This window comes from Odocoileus virginianus, chromosome 18 (genome assembly GCF_023699985.2).
Source record: "Odocoileus virginianus isolate 20LAN1187 ecotype Illinois chromosome 18, Ovbor_1.2, whole genome shotgun sequence".
Taxonomy (NCBI): domain Eukaryota; kingdom Metazoa; phylum Chordata; class Mammalia; order Artiodactyla; family Cervidae; genus Odocoileus; species Odocoileus virginianus.
Window position 1 is genome coordinate 2,668,433 of NC_069691.1, and position 15,924 is coordinate 2,684,356.

General features: G+C 40.5%; 1 protein-coding gene across 12 annotated transcripts in view; it reads left to right on the plus strand.

Annotated features, from left to right (window-relative positions):
* The window catches only part of RNF38 (ring finger protein 38), a 119,548-nt gene that overhangs the window by 61,116 nt on the left and 42,508 nt on the right, over positions 1-15,924 (plus strand). For 2 of the 12 annotated variants that reach the window (XM_070480257.1, XM_070480259.1), the window contains exon 3: positions 12,039-12,188. The exons of 2 other annotated variants lie outside the window; for them this stretch is intronic. In XM_070480257.1, the coding sequence (XP_070336358.1) occupies positions 12,039-12,188 (150 nt within the window). Of the gene's footprint in view, positions 1-4,191; positions 4,283-4,692; positions 4,807-5,160; positions 5,202-5,398; positions 5,502-6,456; positions 6,539-12,038; positions 12,189-15,924 lie in introns of those variants that run through there. 8 more of the 12 variants (XM_070480260.1, XM_020878241.2, XM_070480262.1 and 5 more) reach the window with 8 other exon arrangements.

Below are 15,924 nucleotides of genomic sequence, written 5' to 3' on the forward strand. Positions count from 1 at the left end.
ACATTTGAACATCTTTGGAGAAATGTCTGTTTCAATCCTTTGCCCATTTTATAATCAGGTTTTGGGTTTTCCTTGGTTGTAGTTCTTTATGTGTGCATGCTTGTGTGCTCAATTGCTTCAGTTGTGTCCAACTCTGCAACCCTGTGGACTGAAGCCTGCCAGGCTCCTCTGCCATGGGATTCTCCAGACGAGAACTCTGGAGTGGGTTGCCGTGCCCTCCTCCAGGGGATCTTCCCAACCCAGGGATCAAACCTACTTCTGTTATGTCTCCTGCATTGGCAGCAGGGTCTTTACCACTAACACCACCTATAGTTGTTTATATATTCTGGATATTAATCTCTTATCAGACATGACTTGAAAATATTTTCTCCTATTCCATAGGTTCCCTTTTCACTCTGTTGCACTGATGTTTTTATTTTGAAGTAATCCAAATTTATCTATTTTTTTTCTCTTGTTGCCTATGAGTTTCAGAATGAGATCTTCCTTATATGTGTTCTAAGATTATAGTGGTTTTCTTTTGTTGGAATAAGGAAAAGGGACTTCCTAGTGGTCCAGTCGCTAAGAGTCTGCACTTCCAATGCAGGAATCACAGATTGGACCCCTGGTTGAAGAACTAAGATCCTGAATGCTGCAGGGTGGCCGAAAAACAAAAGAATTAAGAAAAAGGCAGAAAATCTGACAAGAAATTCATAATTACCAAAGAAATGTAATTTCCAAGTTCAGTTGACTAATGAGCAAATTCTTCCAAACATTTAAAGAAGGCACATCACCAATCTTACAGAAACTCTTGTAGAGAACAGAAAAAGAATACTCCAGGATTCATTTTCTGAGGCTAGCATAATATCTGTGACAAGACTTGATAAGGATGTTACAAGGACGGAAAGTAACTGCTAATCTCACTTAAGAACACAGATGTAAAGATTGTAAGCAAAATATTAGCAAACCAAGTCCAACAATGTTTAAAAAAAGAGTAGCACAATATGATATGGTTTTATAGGAATGTAAAATTGGCTTAACCTCCAAAAAGCAATGTAATTCACCCAGCAACAGAAATTCTATGATTATCTAACAGATACAGAAAATTTTGACAAAATTAAATATCCATTTTATGGTAAAATTTTAACAAATTTAAAATAAAACAAAACTCCCTTGATTTGCTAGAGGGATCTACAAAAAACCTACCACCAACATCATACTTAAAGGTGAAATGTTCGAAGCTTTCCAGTTTTGGAATAAGACAAAAATGCATGCTCTCACTGTATCTATTTAGCATTGTACCGGGAGTCCTAGCCAGTGCAGTAAGACAAGATAAGAGGAAAACACATTGGAAAGATAGAAATTCAATGGTTTTTTGTGCCAATGGGATTATATGTGTAGGAAACGCAAAAAAGTTAAGAAAACTATTAGAATTAATAATTATGTATAAAACTTAGAATAAACCCAAGAACAATTGTGCAAGATCTTTCCAGAAAACTGTGAAGCATTATTGAAAAAATTAACAGCTCAGTTAAGTAAATGATGCATCCTACTTACAGTTTGAAGATTTAATATTATAAAGATATCAGTACCATCTAACTCATCTCGAGATCAATGTGAAAGTGAAAGTCACTCAGTCGTGTCCTGCTCTTTGTGACCCCATGGACTATGCAGTCCATGGAATTCTCCAGGCCAGAATACTGGAGTGGGTAGCCTTTCCCTTTTCCAGGGGATCTTCCCAACCTAGAGCGATCTCTGCATGGCAGGTGGATTCTTTACTAGCTGAGCCACAAGGGAAAGCCCAATAAAAAAAAATCTCAGCAGTTATTTCCATATACTAGAATGTTAGCACACCAGAGTAGGCCAATGACCACAGACATTTGAAGTAACTGCAATATTTTCCTCTTTGGTAAGCAACATATATTGATATATTTTTATTTTAGAAGTTGAGGGGACTTAAATGACCTAGATACCCCAGGAAGAAGTTTTTAGTAGTTATTTATGGTTTTCACTTCTGTCATGAAAACCAATTTTTTTAAAAACCAATTTTAAAGGGCAGTCTTGGATCAGAATTCTCAAAAAGCACTTACTACAAGCAACTACTTTTCCCGCAAGTGCTGTACTGTTCCCTAGCCACATGTGGCTGTTTATACAATCCTGGTTAATTCATTAGTTGCACTAGCCCCATTTCAAGCACTCACTCAGTAGCCATGTGTATGTAGATAATAGCTACCTTTTGGATGCTGCTGGAGATGTTGAGCTTTTCTATTATTGCAGAAAGATCCATTGGACACCTCTCCAACAAGGTTCCCGACCTTTTTGTACAGACTCCAAGTAAAATTTTAGGTTGACTAGGGATGAGCAGCTGCTCCAGTATAATTTACTTCCCACCAAAACTAGGTGGTCAGTGGCCCACCTTAAAACTTAACTCACTCATTGGGTGTTGTTAGCGGGGTACCAGATGTTCTGGTTTAGAAAGTCAGTTAGAAAAATAATTGCAGTACAAATTTCAAACTATTCAACCTTGAGGTGTGGAAGCATTGTTTACCAGTGGACTGACTTCTTAGGTCAAGTCTTCACACCCCAGTTAAGTCAGATCTCAACCATTTCAGAAGGGTTTTGAAGAGTTTGCCTGGTGAAGGGTTGGCCGAAGGCCAGGGGAAATGCATATAAGTTTAAGGATTAGGAACCCTGGAGGACTCTAATAGGTTTTTGCCACCGAGATTCAACACTTGAGGAACCTGACTCTTACCTTACAATTGGACAACTTCCAGATGGTAATTTCCCTCCCTGTCCCCCCCCGCCCCGCTTTTTTTTTTCTTTTTTTTCTGTACTTGCCCCTCTCATTACATACCTGTATACAGTTAAACAAGAAAAGCTGTTTCAGGGTGGTCTATATTGTGCAAGGAAGCTTGTATGACAGATTCTGTTGCAAGATCTGTAATACCAGGTGAATCCATAGCAGGAGACAGAGGTTAGAAGTGGATTACATTGGATGCACCTAAAGGTGTGGTTGGGATTTATGCGTCTGTACTATGAAATGGGAGGCGGGGACCTTAAAAGTTTGGATGTAATCATCTCCAAATTGACTTGCTTTGGAAGACTGGCAGAGAGGGCTTTGAGGGGGAAGAGTGGCTAGATAACAGGGCTACATAATGGGGGTGTGGGGCTGGGGGAGGGGATGTGTTCATGGGGGCCCATTATCTCATTTTAGCTTCTCTTTGTAAGGAGTTGTAAAAGCCTGTGATGTGATTGCTGGAACTTTGAATTCAGCAGTTGCTAAGCACCTCCTGTTGTGTTTCATGCTCTAGGTTTGGACTTCAGGGTTATAGTCAAACAGTCTGATCTCTGAGTCTGACACGGGAGACAAATGTATTCAAATAATTACCATATTGTGTTATTCATACATAGAGGTTCAGAAGATCCTGGAACATCATTTTAGTCTGGTTCCCTAATTTTCTATTGGAAGCAGCTTTGGCCAAGAGCAGGCTGGAGACTGGTTTGAGCAATGCCAAAAGAACTAGAACCCGGGTTTTTTGATGATTGGCCTGAAATATGGTCTCCATCCTTGAAGACATATAATTCCTATCTAGTTAAAACTCACTTCTTGGATGATGTCCCCTTGACCTCCCTCTTTCCTTCGATAAAAACTATTTTGTCCTTGTATTTACTGCACTTTATGGAAGATGTTACATCCTCTTTTAGTTCTTGAATGTGATTATCAGGACAGCCACCATGCCAGCTTCTGTCTCCGTACCTGTCTCATTTCCTGTTCTCAGCACAATATAAAAGTCAGGTTTAATTGAGCCTTACAGTAGGACAAATTAGGGTTGAATCTGCCTCTCCAGAGATACACTGGACAAAGACACCCGGACAAATCACCTGCCTCTACATCAAAAAAAATTCCTACCATTTAGGCCACATGTATACATATATTGTATTTGGAATCTGAATGAAGTCAGGTACTGTTTGATGGCTAAGTTTTGGAGGCGCTAGGCACGCACTTGCAGCAACATTGTGGGAGAGATGTGTGCGAACTGGGAGCCTCGGCCGCCCGCTGCCGCGCGCAGCGGCGGCCTTTCTGTGCGCGGGGGGCGGGGCGGGGCGGGGCAGGGCGGGGCGGGGCTGCGCATGGGCGCTGCGCGACGGCTCTGTTGCCGGAACTAGTCCGAGTCGCGCACCGGGACGCGCGCAGCCCGCCCCGCCCCCTCCCCGCGGGTGGAAACAAAAGGGTCTCCGCGCGCCGAGACCAGCCGAGGGGGAGAGGGGCGGAGCGTCTGGCGGTCCTGCACCCTGGTCTCGCTAGGTTCGTTCCTGCGAGGGGTCGGAGTGGGCAGGTGGGCGACCCAGGGCAGAGAGTGGGAGGGCCGCGTGGTCGCGCATCTTGCGGCCTAGCGCCGGGGGGCGTCGCCTGCGCGCGCAGTGGAGCGTAGTGCGCCGGCGCGCCGCGAGTCCTGTCTTCGAGCACCGGGGCGGGGCGCGGCGCGGCGCGGCGGGGCGGGGCCCCCTCGTGCAGCGGTGCGGGGCCGTGAGGCGGCCCGGGCGGTTAGGGCGCGGGGGCGGAGAGGATGGAGCCCCCGAGGCGTTAGCCGACTCTGTCAGGTCTGGGCGTGCAGCCGTAGTTTTGTGGCGCGGCCCGTGTGATGGTGCCGGGAGGAAGGAAGCGCCGTGACAGCGCCTGGGTCGGAGTTCGGGTTCCGGGGTTGAGAAGGCCCGGGAACGGAAGATCTGGCGAGCTGGCCGCTGGCTGGGCGAGCGGTCACAATAGGAGGCGGCGGCCCAGCGAGGAGCTGCGGGAGTAGCCCCGCAGGGCGGAGCCTCCCCTCGCAGGTACTGGCTGCCGCAGCCGTTGATTCCCGCAAGAGGGCGGGACGGACCGAGCCTCGGGCGGTTAGGAGCCTGCGGGGCCGCGCTAGAGATGTGGTTGCTTAGTGTTCAGCGGGGCGCGGCCGGGCCGCCCGGCGCTCTTTGTTCCCGGGCAGCGGCGAGGAGGTGCGGGCACAGCCCGAGGGAGCGCCAGCCCACCGCCGTCTGGCGCATGGCCTGGCTCTCTGGCGGCCTCCCTGTTTGCCCAGGCGCAGGTGAAATGATGTCACGCAGGAGAACGCAGAACCCGGTCCGCAGGGTCCTCTCTCGCGTCCTTCTGCAGCCGCGGGTTTCTGAACAGGCTGCATTTTGTTCTAGGGGATGGAAGTTCTTCCTTTCAGGGCTGAAGAATGAAAGAGGTGGGTTTTGAGCCGAGAGTTTTTCAAATTATTGAGGGATAAAGAGAATAAAGTTTTTATTTGCGTGTGTAGGACTTGTAAGACTTTGCTTTTTTATTGGTGCTGTGAAAATGATGTATTAAGTTGGGTGTGTTAATCTTCCACCGTAAATAGAAGCAAAATGTAATCTTTAATTGCCTTTTCTGTTTTCTTACGAGGCGCACTTAACACACGAAGATTTAAGTGTATGCAACTCATTCACAATCGTTTATTACCTTAAAATTGCAAGACTTTTTGGATCCTGTTTGGCCTTGATTGCAGGTACTGTTGTTAACACAATTACCGCAGAATTCCTTTAAATAGCTCCCAGCCTTGGTAACTAGGCTTAATTTTTTTTTTTTAATCCATTCCCTCAGTTTTTAAGAAATCAAAACTTAATGAGGATCTAGAGACAGTTGGGGTCAAATTTAAATTGTTTTTGTCTTCCATTAGGAAGAAATTTTGGGCTTCCTGCAAAAGTAACGATACAAGACCGAATGTAGGGATCAGATCATTTGCATTGCAGCAGACATGTACTTGTAATAAAAAGATTAAATGGAATTTTAAGTAGAAATTGTATCCAGCTCTTGCTCGCTCTTAAAAGTATTCGTGTAATTCACTTTTTGAAGACCTATTGAGCCTTGAATCTGTTAATTATAGGGGTTCAATTTTAAGTTGATATCTATAATTTTCTTTAAGGCTTGTTTCTAAAAGACTTGGTGGCCTTTAGAGGCTGTAGTTAAATAAATTTTGCCGCAGATTAGCCATGTGGGTCTCAGGTTCTTATCTGTAAAATACCAGTTGGATTTCAATGATCTCTGAGGTCCTTCCACTTCTGATAGCTTCTGTGACTCTGAAACGTAGTGTGTTCCTATACTTGTTGAATTTCATATATTCACCCTATTTTTATAGCTATACTAAGTTGGAAGTTATTAATTTGAATAAATATTGAGGATTTTCTATACTAAAGTAACCTGATTTTTGAGGATGAGTGGATGGACAGAGGGTGACACTGATACACTTGAATATGTTAGCATCATAATGTGGAGTGTAGGCCTATTGTGTCTCTGCCAACTGCTTTGGACAAGGCTTTTAGTTACATCACTAGCCTGTTTTTATTTGTGCTCATTTTTTAATTTTCCCTGCAAGGAGGAGAGTGAGAAGTATGGGTGAGAAATCCTCAGATAAAAATCTCTGAAATAATTGATCAGTATGGGAAGATTGAACTCTGCCTTCTACTTCCAGTCTGTTCCATCTCTTTCTCTCTATGCTGCCCCAGTTTTGTTTAAGCCACCACCATTTTGTAATTCATTTTGCTGGTAAGGTAGCTCTTAATTAGGCCTGTGATCGTTGTGTAGTGTCTAGGTCTACTTACTAGTTTTCTAATTGTTTTTCTACTAACCGCATATATCAGACATCCATTTTCATGTTGTCTTGGTTAAATCATAGCTTGCTTTATTTATTCTCTGGACAGAGTATATGGATTGTAAACACACATTTGAACTCTATAGTTGTAGTCTAGTTCATTTGTTTAGCAAATGTGAAATTCTTAACATCATATTGTCTATTTGGAGATCACGCAAATGCTTGAACTCTATAATAATAAACAAGTAAGAAATTGGAGCAAGTAGACAAAGAGGGGCCATATACACCGTCTTGTCTTTCTTCCAGCTCTAATGTCATTTCATGTTCCTTTTTAAAGGATCTGAACACTTTCCCTTCTCTCCTCTAAGTTAGGGGACCCTGTTACCCTCATTTATTTCTATTGAATTTGCCCCTCACTAGACTGAATCTCTTTGAGGGCAAGAAGTATTTCTTTTTGTTTTCATAGTATCTAGCATATGATAGATATGCAATAAATATTTGAATTATTTTTATTTAGTAAGATTTATGAAGAGCTCAGTCACACTTCATTTTTTCAAGTGTTTATGTGTGTGTAAGTTTTTTATTGATTGGGAGTGTTCCTGGTTTAAGTATTTTCCAAATCCATATAATTCTTAGAAATAAATCTTGAAGAGATGGTTTAGAGCAATTTACAAAGCAACAACAACTTTGAGGTTACCAGCTTAAGTAAAATGGTTTAGAGACACTTCCTGAAGGGTAGAATAATCCTTATGCTGGCAAATTCTGGATTGTGAAAGTGAACGAAAGAAAAACTTAATAGTAGAATGTATAACTCTTATTTTTCCTAACGTTTATGTTCACCAGTTCGGTACATATAGTGGTTAGAGACTTCCTTAGTTGCACCTTCTTCACCCCTCCCCGTTAATTTGTGTGACTAAGGGGTGAGAAAGAAGGGTGGAGCCTTTCAGCTATTTTCACCAACCCTGATTTTGCTCTGCTCCCCCAAAGACATGGATCCAGTTTGTTGTTGTCCTACCTCATGAATGGGAATAATAATTTATTTTTTTTTAAAGTATCCCAGTACTGGAAAGTAATGATCCTTCTCAGGTAAGTAGTACCAGTTCTTAAATGGTTTAAAAACTGCATAATTACACATATCATAAACTGACTTAACAAACACTTGTTAAATGTTTAGGTTACTTCTAGTTCCCTTTGAAATTGTTGCTTTGATGTGATGAACATATTTATGCATATGACTTTTCTCGTATTTTGAAATATAACCTGAGAATTTATCAGATAACAGATCAATGATTTGAACTGTTGTTAATAAAATCTCCCTGATTACTTTCCAGGAGATTAACATTTGCCATCGTGGAAGCAGTGAGAATATCTGGATTTTTGTATAATTTGGATCTGACCTCTTCATTTTTTAGGTACCCAGACTTTGACCAAAAGGAGTAAGGGACTTGTTGGAGTCAACAACCAAGCATCTAACTCATCATCTTTTGTTCTTTCCTTTTTTGTGTTAGCCTGTGATTTTACTGCCTTTAAACAGTTGGTATGCAACTTGTAACAGTGGACAGGTTTTTTTTTTCTTTCCTGGAGAGTATTGTTACCATTTTGGAGAAGACTGTTTGGCATTTTGAGCAATTTATTTTGTGGAAGGTACACATTATTTAATACCTGCCTAGAGGTTATCATACACTTGTATATTTTCTACTTTTATGAGAAAAATGTAAATGAACAAAGAAGGAAGCTGTCATCAGAAGTGATTTTTGCCTATGGCTGATTCACATTGTTGTATGGGCAGAAGTCAACAAAATATTGTAAAGCAGTTATCCTCCAATTTAAAAAAAATGCCATACAGGATTTTGTTAGTTTTAAAGGAGTCATATATAGTAGCTTCTAGCACAACCAACATAAACATCCATGGTAGGGTGTTGTTGTTTTTGTTTGTTTGTTTGTTTTAGTGATTTTGGAGGACACTGATTCTGGGACTCTATGGACCTAAGTTCTGTGTTATTTTTAACACAATAACTACTGCAATTTACCACAGTGATGATAATAATAGCACACTCTCAAACACTGAGGTTAAGTTGTTGGTAGCATGGCTACCAGGCCGGGGAAAGGCCACATTAAATAGAAGATGACCTTAAAATAGTAATATATTGTGTCTTAAAAGGTTAAAGTGTTTTCTATAATTTCAGTCTTACAAAACAGTAAAGAGTTATGCTGGATGAACTAGTCATATTGTTATATGTAACATTATAAATGAAAAGTGTGTGGAGTTGCAGGCTCAGTCCCATCTCAGGGATGTTTCATGGCAGGACTTCTAAAATACAGTTGCATCCCGAGAGAAGTACCATGTCTTTGTAATGCTCAGTAGTTGGTATGTTAGGGGAAAATAGAGCTGTATTGGTTTTCAGATACTGTATAACCTGACTAATTTTAACTCAGGGAGAGTTAGGGAAGTAGCAGAAGTCAGAAACAATTTCTAAGGAAGCATTTATTTTTAAGTACTTAAAATAGCTTTAAGTAAATAGGCATTGTGGAATAGTTGCTAGTTACTAATCCAACTAGATAGATTACAAAGAAGAATGTTACTTTTAAAATTCTGCAATTAGAAGGTGGTTTAGTGGGTTGAGTCTGAATCTTAGAACCAGATACACTTGGCTTCAAATTATGGCTCTGGTATTTATGTTTCACTTTAAGCAGGCAAGCTGGTTAACCCTAACTTGTAGCATGTAAAGATCAGAAAGCCCAGTTTGATTCCTGGCATGAAATTTACTGTTACCGAATTGAGGTTTTAAAAACTGCTATATTGCTTAGGTATTTTTTTTTAAGTTTTATGTCTTTCATAATCAAATTAATACAGAATTTTTCTCTAGAATTCTGGAGAAGAAACTCCTTGAGTATGGTGCCCAGTTTTTATTCTGTTACGTGAATGTTTGTTGTGTGAGTTTTCTATTGTGTGACAAATCGCCACAGGTTTAGTAGCGTAAAGCACATCTTGTTACCTTACAGTTTCTGGATCAAAGTCCTGGTGTGGGTGAGCTCTGGAGCCTCTGTCAGGGTCTTATTTGGCTGGGCTCTGATTTTATTCGAGACTTAATGTCCTCTTCCGAGCTCGTTGTTGTTATAATGTGGTTCTTGTGATTATAGGACTGAGGCCCCACGTTTTCTCGGAGGGGATCTTGATCTTCTGGAGCTATCAACTATCAGCTGATGACCGCTTTTAGCTTCTGGCTGCCCTCAGGTCGCTACCATTCATGTGCCTTCTCAGAACAGAGCAGCTGCGTCTGCAGGGCTGGCAGGGGAACCTGTTAAGGAAGTGCTCAGCTTCTCTTCCGAGAGCTTTCTCCGATTGATAATCTCCCCTTCGATTAACCTAAAAGTCACTGGAAGTCTTACTTATCTCTGAAAATCCTTTCACCTCTGTGAACGGGTTTGTATGGTTTAGGTCATGATTGAACCCAGTCAGGGGATGAAATTCACCATGTTTACAGTGCTCCCCACATGCCACGCAGGGTGGAGGGACACACCAGAGGTGGGCATCCTGAAGGCCATCTTAGAACTCCCTCTTCCCTTCTCTCCCCTTACCCCTCTCCCCCATGTCTGCAAGGCCCAGGGTTTGTCAGTTTTTTATGTATTACTGAAACTTGTTTTCCCAGCCAGCTTTTGTACTAGCAGTTTGTAAGAGTGCTGCTCACACTTTTCAAATTTGTAAGACTGCTTAAGTGTGATAGTTGATGGTATGTCACCTTTTTAAAACACTCTTCGGGTGTACTTATTGTGCAGATTATAAACTTGTAGAAGGAACATGAAGCCTGCATAAAGGAACAGGCCATTTTGAGAATTACTTTAAAGTGGTAAAAAAAAATAAAGTGGTAAAAGCACTCCTTAGATTGAATGGAGTCAGGAATGTGAAAAATACTTCTTCCTGTGAAATATTTTCTTCCTCCTGCCCTCAGATAATGCCATGGCTCCGACCTCTATTTTTTTTTTTAAAAAAAAAAACAAGAATAAGCTCCTTGAGCATGGGATCCTTGTTTTCTTTTCTGACATAACTCTTTGCCTATAGGAGGCAGTCAGTAAACATTCCTTGATTCACTCATTCCTATTTCATCACAATGGTAAAGGACATTAACACATGCATGTTTATAGTACAGAGGTGAGCTTTAGTTCAGGTCCAAAGCATTTTGTGGAGCAGTACTAATAAGTTCTAAAATTACTGCCTTCAGTCCTAGAAAAGTCTTTGGAAGTAGTTATTTTCTTAGCAGCAGGCCTAGTTATCTGTTGATGGGGCTCATAGCAAGCCAGAAAGAAAAGTTTCTAGAGGGGCTAACAAGTTTACTATAGCAGCATTATTCGTATAATTAGCTTGCCACTCTATGATCTGTCTGTCCCTTCCTCTCTGGCTGCTTCCTTACTGACCAGTTACGCTGATCATTTTGTAGTTTCTTGACAACGCTGTTTCTTACCAATTACCTCTCCGTAGCACCAGTATGGACCATTACCACAGAAAGGTACTTTTCTATACTGTATGGTGATCTGCTTTTCTTTTTATTGCATATACTTCTTGAAGGTAGAAAATCATGACTGTTTTTGTTTAGTGCCTGTTACAGGATAGAGACTTACATGTAAGGGAATGAGTGCAGCAATGAAACAAAAAAACAAGACAGCCTTAAAGCACACGGTCTTTAGGGACAAGCAGGTCCACAACGCTTAATCCCGAAGGGCAGTTCACTCCACAGCACAGTGGAATGGTGATTGATACTCATCATGTCTGGTCAGAAGTGCTACAGATTAAAAATATTTACATGTGAGTTTAGGGCATTAACTCACAGTCTAGTCAAGCATTTAAAACATGCAGGCATTTACTTTGAGGCTTATGATCTTGTCCTTTATTCATTAAGTAGATTCCTAGGTTTGTGTTGAATAGAGCTGAGGTCTCCACAATATAAATCTTGTTTTTTATACCTGTGATCACTATAGAAGTTTGGCCATAGATGTTAACTAAAGTCTCTTCCCTTGCCTGATAATTTGGAAGGTTAACTAAAAGAGAGAATGAAAAATTAATCATAGCCAGGTAGACACTAATCTTTCTGTACTTAAGTGATTTTTACTTCTGGTTTTCTTGACATGAAATCTTACCTATCATTTAAGATTTCAGAATTAATGCCAGCAGGAAAGATATCGATAGGTACTACATGGGAAGCATAGGAAGGACTTGGCGTTCTTGAGCAGTGCTGTTTTGCCTTTAGAGAAAGTTTTTATAAGAGAGATCCATTGCCAGAGGCAGTCTTTGTCTTCCTTATGTTTGTTTTGATGTTTAAGATTAATTTTTTATTTCTTTTGCTCTGCTAACAAAATCATCAAATACCTAGAAAATCCAGACTGTCCTTCATAGGCATAATTCTCCACATTGGTGCAGCTAGCCATGAACTATCCTTTTCTTCTCCCTCTTTTTCCCAGATATCTCCCGGGGCCAATTCAGCACCTCTACCTGGCCATCCTAACAAGGTGATTTGTGAAAGGGTGAGACTTCAGAGCCTGTTCCCTCTCCTCCCAAGTGATCAGAATACTACCGTTCAAGAGGATGCTCACTTCAAAGCTTTCTTCCAGGTTCTTATATATTTACCCTTTGCCTTCGTAGGGCTGAAAGTCACAAGATACATACTAGGTTGTCTCTAGGAAGGCTTGAACCAACATTCTTAGTATCTTCCTACTTCTTGTTTTCTATTGTTTGTGGGAATAAGTATTCTTCTTAGAGGACATCTTTAACTTATTCAGCCAGCTTTTCTGAAGAATGTCTTCTCTTGAGCTGCTGTTACTATTTGACTACTTAATATTCTTGTTTTTTAATCTTTTGGTCTTAATCACGCGTCCTAATAGGTCAAGTTCTGTAGAAAAGTAGAAGATACTACAGAATATGTGAAATTGTATAGAGAAAGAAAAATAGAAGTATGTAAGATATTTTTTAAAGCCATCACTGCTTTGATAGTAATGCACACTACAGAGTTTGATAGTGATGCACATTTCAGAGAGAAAATATGCTAAGTTGCCTTCTATGACTTTTGATACCTATGGGTAAATGTGTTTAAAATTTCATTACATATGAAATGAAAAAAAATTAAGGTATAAATGGATTTAAACTATCATTAGGTTATTAACAAGATTACTAGGATGTGCTCACAGAAATCATTGACTACTGTATTTAAAATCCATTACTCCCCGAGATTCAAGATTTAGTAATGGAAGTCATCATTACCAGAAAGGAGACTAAGTTACAGAATTGCTTCTGGATACTAGGGTTGTGGGCCAAGACATGTAATTGTACATGTTGAGGTAGTGAGAGTTGCTAGTCAAAGCTAGGACTTTTGGATAGAGCCAGCTTACTTTCTGTTCATGTGGGGGTGGTAGGCTGGGACTTGAGGCCGCTTCTGAAAGAGGACTGTGTATGCCACGTTGGAGAGGCAGGATTTAGAAGCTGGCGTGGAGGAGGAGCGTGTGTAGGTGATCCAGGGCTCTCAGCCTGTCATTCCTTGTTGATCTGTGTCTCAGGTTCTCTGCTTGGCGTCTGTTGTCTCCTTTTGTTTTTAGCCATCATAATAAAGTTCATCTGGATGGTTTTCTAGATGAAGAAGTAGCCTCAGAGAATCTCACTGAGATACCCAATTTACATATCTAGTTATTGACAGAATAGAGACTCAAATCCAACTTCAGCTATTTCTTGTCTCTGTCATACCACATTACTGGTATTTCTGTAAACACAGTTCACTGCATGTTAAAAGACATCATTTATTGAATTGCATGACATATTTACTGCCGTTTTGGATACAGCATTAGCTTGCAAGAACTTGATCTTTGGTAGTAACTAATGAAGAAATTGGTTTCATACCTCCACTACTGCCATCAGTAAGCAGTTATTTGACACTTTCTGCGTTCTCTGTACTTCCTCTGAGTCTTTAAGCATTAAGGTAGCATTAATTAAACTCAAAGAGTAGCTGCCAAATGCAGTAGATTAAAACCCATATTTTGAAAATAAAACCAAAAAGTTAGCCAGTTCCACTTGAGTGTTAGCAGAAAAGTGAAAGGTTTTTTTTTTATTTGTAGTCCTAATTTAACTTAAACCTTTCTTTGCTCTAACTTAAAAATCAGGCCCTCAATGTACTTTGCTCCCACGAGAGACTGGAGATTTTCTTTGTCCACTTACTACCCCTGCCACTGTTGCACATGAAGCAAAGTAAATCCTTCTCACATCCCCTTTGAGATGTTGTCAGGTACTTTCAACTAATTCTGATACCAAAATTGAGTGTGCTGTCCTGGTTCCAGTTATGGTTCTCATCATCATAAAACTGAGTTGCCAAATGAGAAGGAGAACCTGGGCAGCCGTATCCTGCTGCTCAGAACGTCACTGCCGTGCTGCATTGCTTTCTCGCAGCTTTGCTCCAGGTTCTTTCCCTCCCAACTCTTTCTACTTTTCCTTTCACTTTTTACTCCATCCATTCCAAACAGAATCACCTTACCTCTTCCATTTTTTTCCCTGAAACACCCCCTCTACTTCATATTTTAGCTGAAACTATTCTCTTTTGTGAGGACATCATTTCTCCTATAGCCTTCTCTAGAAGTAAAGAAATGATTGGCTTTTCGTGCTTCAAGCGTGGAATTGGATATGTGACGAGTAAGTAGGATGGCCACAGAGGTAAAGGCAAGTGTTGACACTCTCCTGGATCCTTGTGTTTAACCATCAGTCTTTGAACAAAAAGCTCCTCCTATTTTTGATCTCTTTTTTGCCTTTTGTCTTCACTGCTTAACCGAGTTTGCTTATCCTTGTTTGTTACTTTTTCACTCTGTTTTTGCTTTTTTTTCTAGTCAAAATATTTCAAATTTTGTGTGCTTTTTAATTTTTAAAATTATGAAATATTTCACATATGCATGTTGTAAAGTATGAAGATGTATGTATTCAAAAATCTACCTTCTAGTTTAAGAAATCAACTATTACCAATATTTTTGAACATTTCTATACAAATGATGGTTTTGTTTTTCTTGCTTTGAATTTTTTTTACAAAAAAGGTTTAAGAAGCACATTTAAATCTCTATAAAAAATAAGCCTATATTTAAAATTAGAATCAAGGTGCCTATCATTTTTTAATTTAAAATTAAGGCATAATTACACTGGAATTCACCTTTTTTGTGTACAGCTCTGTGAGTTTTGACAGAAGCATACAGATGTGGAACCAATACAATCAAGATATGATAGTTTCAGCAGCACCCCCCCCCCCCTCCAAATTCTGTCACATCTGTTTGCCATCAGCCCCCTGCAGTTTTAAAATTAGCAGTTGCGTATAGCACAGGGAGCTCGACTCTGTGCTCTGTGATGACCTGGAGAGGTGGGAGGGAGGTCCGAGAGGCAGGGGATGTGTGTGTACACACAGCCGGTTCACTTCCAGTGTAGCAAAGCAGTCACAGCCAGCAAACGTAAAGTGAGCAGTTACTGTACCACCAGCCAGCTCGGTGATTGTGAGTGGAGATTGCCCGCTTTCATTCGAAAGTCAGCTGCATTGTGAGGGACTTGAATTTCAGATGTGGCACAGCCCTTGATTTCAGGAGTGTGTGTGTGTTTAACACACACATTATTTTTAATATCCTTTTCCATTACAGCTTATCACGGGACAGTGAATATAGTTCTTTGTGCTGTACAGTGGGAGCGTGTTTATCCGTTCTGCGTGTAAAAACTTGCGTCAGCTAACCCCAGCCTCCCATTTCACCCTCCAGCCCGCTCCCCCTTGGCAACCACAGGTCTGTTCTCGATGCCCGTGGGTCTATTTCTGTTTCGTAGATAGGTTCATTTGTGTCGTACTTTAGATTCCACATATAAGTGGTATCATATGGTATTTGTCTTTCTCTGACTTTACTTTTTATGGTAATCTCTAGTTGCACCCATGTTACTGCAAATGGCATTATTATCATTAATCTGAGTAGTAGTCCACCTTATTTATATATTTTATATACATATAAATAAATCATATTTCCTGATTCATTTATCTGTCAGTGGACATTTAAATTGTTTCCATGTCTTGGCTATTGTCTGTAGTGTGCCTATGAACATAGGGGTGAATGTATCATTTTGGATTAAGAATTTTGTCTGGATATATGCCTCAGAGTGGAATTGCTGGATTGTATGGTAATTTTAGTTTTCTGAGGAAACTCAATACTATTTTCCATAGTGGCTATACCAACTTAGAGTCCCACCAGTACTGTAAGAGGTTCCCTTTTCTCCTCAGGTATGCATCTTAATACAGCTAGATAACAACTTTAATCTATAAATTTACTGAAGTTAGGTGATTGATTGAAATTT